General features: G+C 44.9%; 1 protein-coding gene across 1 annotated transcript in view; it reads left to right on the top strand.

The window, feature by feature from the left end:
- Liph (lipase H) overlaps positions 1-9,625 on the top strand; it is a 37,949-nt gene that overhangs the window by 23,544 nt on the left and 4,780 nt on the right. The window contains exons 6-7 of the mRNA XM_021210007.2: positions 2,253-2,420; positions 4,550-4,645. Coding sequence (XP_021065666.1) covers positions 2,253-2,420; positions 4,550-4,645 — 264 coding nt within the window. The remainder of the gene's footprint in view (positions 1-2,252; positions 2,421-4,549; positions 4,646-9,625) is intronic.

The raw sequence follows: 9,625 nt of genomic DNA, 5'->3' as shown, positions 1-9,625 counted from the left end.
TACCAGACTCTTGTAGACACACATGCCTGGCAGCCTTCTAGAGTCTACAACAGTGAACAAAATAAGCCCAGTACTCATTTACAAAGGAATTACAGTTATTCTAGAAAGGAGAGAAAAATATTTTTAAAAAATTATTAAAATGTATTTTATTTTTTTTAAACTGCATGTATTGCTTAAAGATTTATTTATTTATTTTATGTATATAAGTACACTGTAACTGTCTTTAGACACACCAAAAGAGGGCATCAGATCCCATTGCAGATGGGAGCACTATGTGTTTGCTGGGAATTGAACTCAGGACCTCAGGATCTCTGGAAGAGCAGTCAGTGCTCTTAACCACTGCGCCATCTCTCTAGCCCTTAAAGTTTTATTTGTGTGTGTGTGTGTGTGTGTGTGTGTGTGTCCCTCAGAGGCCAGAGGAGGGGGTCAGGTCCCTCAGAGCTGGAGCTGCAGGCAGTTGTGAGTTGCCTGCCATGGGTGTTAGGAACTAAACTCAGGTCCTTGGCAGGAGCAGCCAGAACAGTTAAGTGCTGTTAGCCACTGAGACAACTCTCCAGTCCAGGAAAGTAGTTCTTGATGAGAACTAATGTTGATATTTAATGATGAATGGTCAATTTTTTGGGGAGCTCACAAGCTGGCCAGATGTGTTGGTACACTCCTGGGATTCTCACTCTCGGAAGGCAGAGACCGGAGGACTATGGGGTTGGGGCAAGTTTGGATAACACAGTGAGATCCTGTCTTGAACAACCCAGGAATCTGTATGGGGGTGGGGGATTAGGTAACAGAATAGGTTTATCAGAGTGGATATGTTCATGATGGCTCTTTACATTGGCCTTTCAAATTTTATTTCTGTTAACAATTTCCCAAATGATAAGGCAAATTCACGACCAAGGCCAGTTTTGTTTCACTCTCCCTCTAAATAATAGATAAGGAAAAAAAGTTAATAATGACTAATTTATATTTCTATTACATTTTTTAAAAAAATGTATGCATGTGGTCCAGACATCAGAAAATAGCTTGTAGAACTCAACTATCTCTTCCCATCATGTGGGAGCCCGTGTTGGAATTCAAGCCATCAGACTTGATGACAAGTGTCTTTGCCTGTTCAGTCATCTTGCCAGCCCTGAGTTGCTCTTTGGATGATGATTTTGATGGAAAAATCACCTTTCAGTGACGTTGACTAACACTGTCCATGAATACAGTTGTCAACCTGAGTAGTAGGCGCAGTAGTTACTTAGTTTGTGAAGCAACCTTACCAATTAGACCAGGGCTTTGAAGTTCTTCAGATTCACAGGTGTATTGAGGGCAAGGAGTGGTCCCAACTCCCGAACCTCCTCTAAGTCAGCAGTATTTGGGGGTGGCCCTGAATGTTGCTCAAACATTGGATGGTACTATAGGATCCTATGTGCATGGGTGGGAGTGATTTCCCCACAGTCCATGTGCCCATGCGTGCATGTGTAGAGGCCAGAGGATGCTTTCTTTGGTCATTCTCCATGGTTTTTGAGGTAGAGTCTCTTGTTGAACACAGAACTCCCTGTCTAAGGTAGACTGCAACCCCCTGGGAGCCACTTGTCTCTGCATCTCCAGGGCCAGGGTCACAGACCCATGGTGCTGGCTTTTACATGTGCGGTGGTGATCCAGACCCTGGTGTTCACGCTTGTACGGGGCCATCTCTGCAGCCTTCCCTTTTAGTGGTGCTGGGGATTGAATTTAGAGTCTTGTGCATGCTAAGTGAGCACTGTCAGCTCTCCACACCCCCTTCTTTTTAAAGTAAGCGTGTTTGTAATGAGCATTTGTGCATGAGTGTCTGTGGAGGCCAAAAGAGAGCATTGGATTCCCTGGAGCTAGAGTTACAGGCAGTTGTGAGCTGCCAGCGTGTGTGCTGACACTGAATTGGGGTTCTGGAAGAGCAGCAAGCACCCTGAAGCATCCTCTCCAGCCCCACACCCCCAGGATTGCCTTTGTTCTGACAGCCACCTTTATATGATTTACTTTCCACCTTTATATGATTTACTTTCCACCTTTATATGATTTACTCTGTACCGTGCACTGGCCACAGTGAATCCGTCTGCGGTTCTCATAGGATTAAGTGGAGTTGAGTACATGGAAGCTTGCAGGGAATTCTGTGCAATGAATTCTGTGCAGTGCGTGGCATTCAGGAGCTGTGGTCAAACATGGTGGTGACTGTATAAAGCGTGAAATGTACTTTTCTGGTAAACGCTGTAACTGCTCTTGGTTCCTTTATAATCAAGGTATAAAGTACTTCAAGTGTGACCATCAGATGTCCGTCTACCTGTACCTTGCCTCCCTGCAAAATAACTGCTCCATCACGGCCTATCCCTGCGACTCCTACCGGGATTATAGGAATGGCAAGTGTGTCAGCTGTGGTGCTGGACAAATTGTGTCCTGTCCCCAAGTAGGTAAGCCCACAAAGGTCCCATCTCTAATGTACAGTTAATTTGTCTTCAGTTCCCAGAGTTGTGTTTTGCTCTCTGAAAACTTGTCTCAGATTGTATTTACTAAAGTTTTTAGATAGTCAGGTTTATTTAGTTATTATTTGACATAAGGTCTTGCTATTTAGCTTAGGTTGAGTTTATGTTGTAGCCCAGGCTAGCCCCGACCTTGAACACTTACCACAATCTCCAGAGTAGCAGGTATTATAAGTGTGTGCTACATGCTAAACATCATAGCCAACTTTTCCTTAGCCAATCTGTTCTCTGAAACTACTGTATCTTGAATTACAGAGTGTATTAGGATAGGGCATTACAGCTTAGCAAGGATGATTGTGTCTGTGGCTAGTCTGGACCAAAGAGAGAGACCTTCTTTTTCAAAAACATTAAAATACCAGGCACACACAAGCAAGCACACACACACTCGAGCGCGCATGTGTATACACACACACACACACACACACACAAGCCAAAATAAGCTACAGTTACTATCTACCTAGTGTTAGAACAATCTACATGGGATTCTACTTGAAGGAAGAGGAGGAGGAAGAAGAGAAGGAGGAGGAGGAGAAGAAGAAGAGGAAGAGGAGGAAGAGGAAGAGGAGGAGGAGGAGGAGAGGGAAGAGGAGGAGGAGGAGGAAGAGGAGGAGGAGGAGGAAGAGGAGGAGACCAGGCCCAGGGCTGAGCCTTGCAGACTGATCCCTTTCAACAGTTTGTGTCTATGAATGCTTCCTCTCTATACTCTGGCTCCTGCATCCACACACAGGGCACTGTAGACACCACTGAGGTGTTTGCCATAGAAGTAGAGGAAATATTATAGGTGGCAGGACTTCAAGATTGGTGGGCGATGAAGAGACATTTTCCTGACATACAGAAAGAGGCTTGAGCTAGAGAAAGTACCCAAGGAGCTGAAGGGATCTGCAACCCTATAGGTGGAACAACAATATGAACTGACCAGTACCCCCAGAGCTCGTGTCTCTAGCTGCATATGTAGCAGAAGATGGCCTAGTCGGCCATCATTGGGAAGAGAGGCCCCTTGGTCTTGCAAACTTTATATGCCCCAGTACAGGGGAACTCCAGGGCCAAGAATTGGGAGTGGGTGAGTAGGAGAGCAGGGTGGGGGGAGGGTATAGGGGACTTTCAGGATAGCATTTGAAATGGAAAGGAAGAAAAAAATCTAATAAAAAATTGGAAAAAAAATAAAAGAGAGAAAGAAAGAGGCTTCACTGGGCAGCGTTAAGTCTTGTCTCCTTCAGGCATTGGCCTGGTGGGAGACATTCATCTGCTCAGTGACATGATTGCACATCCAGCCTGTGCCCTGTGCACTTAATTAGCTTCATTTTAATTCGTCAAGAAAACCCTGGGGCCAGTTAGACCCCGACAGGCCTGTAACCCAGGCATTTGCAGAGCAAGATTGAAGCAGGTCCTGTCTCCAAAACTATATTAAAGAACAAAAAAACTCCACAGTGGGTTCAAGGCCAGCCTAAGGAGCTCAGTAAGACTTTGTATCAAAATAAAACTTAAAACAGAAGGACTCTGGATATAGATTAGTAGTAGATAGCTTGCCTTGCATGCTTCAGGCCCTGACATGATTTCTAGCAGGAGGGAGAGAGGAAGGGAGGGAGAGAGGGGGGTAGAGAGAGAGGGAGAGGGAGAGAGAGAGCCATGTGCATTGTGTGGGATAAACAGTGCACACTTTGCATGCATAATACTCTGGGTCCTATTTTCAGAAGAAGACTAATGTTTTAAGGATGGGTCTCAATCTGGCTTAATGTTGAAAATGAAGGAAGGCATTGCTGGACTCTCTCCACATGACCAGTGTGTGCTGCTCTGGTTCCCTGCCTAGTTACCAAGGACACAGTAAGGGTAGAAGTTACAGTAGGGTCATTCTGCACCCCAGTTCTTAGGATGGGGACAGCCAGCAAGAGGGACGAGCATGGACACGACGTTCTCCATGGCCCTTCTCAGCCTCTAGTCACCATGGTGGGGACTGGGACGGAGTCAGGGGGAGTTGTTGCAAACGTAAGAAAGTGTTTTCGCTTCCTCTGTGGCTTTCATGTCTATACAATGCAGGTTGGCGTTTCTGGCTTGTTTTGTAGGCTACTATGCCGACAGCTGGAAAGAGTTCTTATGGGACAGAGATCCTCCGATGACAAAGGCGTTCTTCGACACAGCGGAGACAAAGCCATACTGCAGTGAGTGGTAATTGTGTCGCGTGTGCTGTCTGACCCTGGCATTCTGGGGAGGATAGAGTCTCAGCTTTCTGGGTGCTTCCTGGAAAATTAGGATTGTGCTTGATAGAGGTATGGAGCTGAAAGGGGCCTGAGAGTAACACAGCTTCTGTCTATAACAGTTGTGTGACCTTGGCCAAGTTTCTTCTCCCTTCTGAGTGTCACAGCCCAGTTTGGTAAGTGGAGCCAGCCAGTCGCGCCCACCGTCTAGGTTGTTAGGACTGAAGTAAGGCTAAGCCAGAGTGCCAGCATCCCAGGACAGTCACTGTCATCACTGTACTCCTCCAGGAAATTATTTCTAAAGAGACATGAAACTGGGGTCAGGGACAAACCGGTGAATTCTGTACATGAATCGGTTCTGACCTACACTGGCTTTCTTGAGCCTGCTCTTCACTGGCCATTGCCTGTGAGCATCCCTCCCTCCCTCCCTCCCTCCCTCCCTCCCTCCTTCTCTTCCTTCCTTCCTTCCTTCCTTCCTTCCTCCCTCCTTCCCTCCCTCTTTCTCTTCCTTCCTTCCTTCCTTCCTTCCTTCCTTCCTTCCTTCCTTCCTTCCTTCCTTCCTTCCTTTTCTTCCTTTCTTCCTTCCTTCTCTTTTCCTTCCCTTCTTCTTCTTTCTTCCTTGTTTTGATGATATGTTTAATTTATTTTAGCTGTCTTTCCCTGTATTTCCTCCTTCATCCCTCTCTCCCCTCCCCTTCTCCACTTGATCCTCCCATTCCAGCTCGCTCCATCCACACCTATCTACTTTATTTCCCTTTCCTAATGAGATCTCTCTGTTGCTTTAGTCCCTTACTCTATACCTATCATCGGTGGCTCTAGGGATTGAAGCTTGGTTATCATCACTTAACAACCAGTATCCACGGATAAGTGCATACATGCCACGGTGGTCTTTCTGGGTCTGGAATTTTGTTACTCAGCATGATTTCTTTCTAGTTCCATTTGCTTGCAAATTTCATGATGCTATTTTGTTTTATCAGCCAAGTAATACTTCATTGTGCAAAATGTACCACATTTTCTTTACCCATTCTTGTGTTGAGAGACATGTATGTAGAGAGGAGCAGTGCACACAGTTGACCAAGTGTCCTTGAGGTAGAACGAAGGGTCCTTTGGGTATATGCCTTAGAGTGGTGTAGCTGGGTCCTGAGGTAGACTGACTTCCATCTTCCTCAGGAGCCCCCACACGGATGTCCATAGTGATGTGTCAGTTTGTGCTTCCACAAGCAGTGAGTGAGTGTTCTAATTCCACCCCCTCACCAGCATGAGCTGTCACTTCGGACAGGTGTAAGATGGAAAAATCTCAAAGTAGTTTTGGTTTGCATTTTCCCAATAACCAAGGATGTTAAACATTCTTTAAGTGCTTCTCAGCCACTTTCGAGAATTCTGTTTAGATCTGTACCCCAATTTTTAAAATTGATACGTAATTTCTTGAATTCTTTATGTATTTTGGATATTAGCCCTCTACTGGATGTGGAGTTGGTAAAACCTCCTTTCCTGTTCTGTAGACTGCTCTGTCCATAAGACAGCGTCCTTTGCAGGGCTGAGGCTTCTGGGTTTTATGAGATCACATATATTAACTGTTGGTCTTGGTGCCTGTGCTAACAGCGTTCTGTTCAGAAAGTCCTCTCCTGTGCCTGTAGCTGAACCCAGATTCACGACTCAAATCGACCCCGGTGGTGTGTTCTGGGTTCCCGAATGGAAGACACACACACACACACACACACACACACACAGCCTTTATAGTTTAATATATCTTAAACAGCTCAATGGTTGGGCCACTTCCAAACTTCCACGTGGCTAACACTGTCCCCTCCAATATTCCTGAATTATTATTTACTAAAACCTATATTCCATCTTGGTCGCCCTGGGCCCAGGCCTGCAGCCCTCTCGGGCTGAGTACTCCAGCAGCTACATGACAGCTGTGTTCTCTGTCAGGCACACCTCAGGCGTGGCTTCTACTCCTTTCCCAGTGTGGCAGCTATCTCTCTTCCTGCTCCTTCCTCCAGTAATCTTAAAGTCCTGTCTCTGTCTGCCCTGCTCAGCCATTGGCCGCTGGTAACTTTATTTACCAATCAAAACCAACTGGAGGCAGGGTCCCTCAGCATCTTACATAAGGATGTCAGGATTCTCCTGCAATTTTGGGGACCAATTAACACAATACAAGCAGCATTAGACCTAATCCACAACATGTGTCAGTGAGTTCAAGGCTGTTCTCCACTTTATCTTATATCAGGTTCAGTGTTTTATGTTGAGGTCTTTGATCCATTTGGACTTGATTTTATGCAACTTAGTACATATGGATTTATTTGTATTCTTCTACATGCAGATATCTGGTTTGACCAGCACCATTTGTTGAAGATACTGTCTTTTTTTTCTCCATTGTGTATTTCTGGCCTCTTTATCAAAATTCAGGACTCATAGGTGTATGTACTTATGTCCTGTTCTTCAGTTTGATTCCTTTGGTCAGTGTGTCTGATTTTATGCCAACACCCTGCTGTTTTGTTACTATAGCTCTGTAGTAAAGCCTGAAACTAGGGACGGTGATACCTCCAGTAGTTCTTTTATTAATCAGATATTTGGATTTTAGGTAACATGTTTTTTGTGTGTAGCCCTGGTTGTCCTGGAACTCAATCTCTAGACCAGGCTGGCCTTGAACTCAGATCTGCCTGCCACTGCCTCCCAAGTACTAGGATTAAAGGTGTGCGCCACCATGTCTAGCTCTCATCCTGATCCTGGTGTGTGTGTGTGTGTGTGTGTGTTTCTTTTTTTTTTTTTTTTAAAGATTTATTTATTTATTATATGTAAGTACACTGTAGCTGTCTTCAGACACTCCAGAAGAGGGAGTCAGATCATGTTAAGGATGGTTGTGAGCCACCATGTGGTTGCTGGGATTTGAACTCTGCACCTTTGGAAGAGCAGTCGGGTGCTCTTACCCACTGAGCCATCTCACCAGCCCGCATTTGCGTTTCTATAGGAAGCTGAAAATTGTCCTATCAAGAGCTTCAAAGAATTGTGTTGTAATTTTGATAAAGATTGCACTGAATCTGTAGATCCCAAGCATGGGAGATCTTCTCATCTTCTGATGTCTCCAATTTCCTTCCTCAGTGACCTGACATTTTTAATCATACAGTTTTTCATTTGCTTGGTTAGCAGTTTCTGCTGCAGAGCTGGAGATGAGATGGGGTGGCAGGGAGTGGACTTGTAGGAATGGAGGGAGAGGCGAAGATCTGCAGTTAGTCCCCCTGCTTCCCTGGCTGGCCTGGCCTAAGCAATCCTGGGACATGCCTGCTGGAGCCGAGGGGAGGGAGGTCAGGAGGGGAAGATCTGTGTAGTCCCCTGGAGATGGGGGCGGGAGGGAAAGGGGAGCCCTCAGCAGCAGGTGGTCCGCTGTAGAGCCGGGGTGAGACTGCATGATTGGATTTGGAGCTGCCGAGGACAAGGTGATGAGCCGGGGTTAGTCTACCTGTTTTTCTAACCAGAGTGGCCTGTGGGCTCCCAGGGAGTCAGCCTGTGAATATTTCAAACACCTCCAGATGTATAGTTATATAAAACTAATATAGAAATAAAATATTTACTAAAAATAAATCATAAAGGAAATTGTTTTAAAATAATTATTTGGTATATATGTATAATTTTAGCATTTATTACAGACAAAAAAGTCCATTTGTATCCTGATGAAATAAACATTCCTGCTTATTCTATATAAGGAGCTAATGTTTGGCTAAACACCTGCTTGATCCAGAGCGTCACTGGTGTTTTGCAGAGCTGATCATCATTCTGACTTTATAATAATTAGTGAGTATGTTGCTTTGCATGAATAAGCAGAGAAAACTGGCAGAAAGTGTATCAGAAATGTTTGGAAATTCTGTTCTTATCCCAAGTTATAACTCCTTTAATGGTTCCTTAAAAACTATTTTATTTTCTGGGCACTGATGATGCACTCCTTTAATCCCAGCACTCAGGAGGCAGAGGCAGGTGGATTTCTATGAATTCAAGGCCAGCCTGGTCTACAGAGCAAGTTCCAGGACAGCCAGGGCTGTACAGAGAAACCCTATCAAAAAAAAAAAAAAAAAAAAAAAAAAAAAGAAATTATTTATTTATTTTATGTGGATGGGTATTTTGCTTCTATGTGTGTCTGTGAGCCATGTGCTCAGTGCCTGCAGATACCAAAAGATGGTTCTAGATCCCTTCAGTGAGTGAGAGGCAGCTCTGAGTCCCATGTAGATGCTAGGAACTGTACACTGGTCCTTCCTGCAAATAAAATGCAAGTCAATAATTTAGACAGCTTTTTAAGTGTGTGTGTGTGTGGTCTGGAATAGCCTGTGAGTGGAGGTTAGAGGACAGCTTGAAGGAATCCACTCTCTCCTTACGTCAACTGGACTCCAGGGATCAAATCCAGGTTTTCAGAATTGTTGGTAAGTGCCTTTCCAGTGAGCCATCTTGACAGCCTCCAGACAATGATCTCTAAAACCACACATTCTACCACAGCACAGTGCAAAGTTCTCCCAGTGTGGTACTGGCATGCTGCAAAGTAATGGCAGGAAAACACTAAACATTTTCCACAATTAGACCACTGTCTGCCAAAACAACCCAGCACAAAATGACAGTAAGGTCACTTAAAACATCAGAGGTTATTTTGTGGTGTTGTTGTTTTGTTTTTGTTATCTTGATTATAAGGTTCTCTAGCATTAACTTTGTGGAAGAGTCAAAAGGTTGAATGCTAGACTATGAGGCAGGCTTCCATGATCCCACATATGGCCACTGGTGAGCATTGGATTCTTCTGTCACTCTTGTCATCTGTACCAAAGAGAAGAGCAAGAAACAGAAAAGCATGCCATGGTCCAGTGTGGTGGTACACCTGTAATCCTTGCGTCTGGGAAACAGAACAGAGGCAGGGAGTGTGTGTGTGTGTGTGTGTGTGTGTGTGTGTGTGTGTGTGTGTGTGTG

This window comes from Mus pahari, chromosome 12 (genome assembly GCF_900095145.1).
Source record: "Mus pahari chromosome 12, PAHARI_EIJ_v1.1, whole genome shotgun sequence".
Lineage (NCBI taxonomy): Eukaryota > Metazoa > Chordata > Mammalia > Rodentia > Muridae > Mus > Mus pahari.
This window is presented reverse-complemented; position numbering and strand designations above follow the sequence as displayed.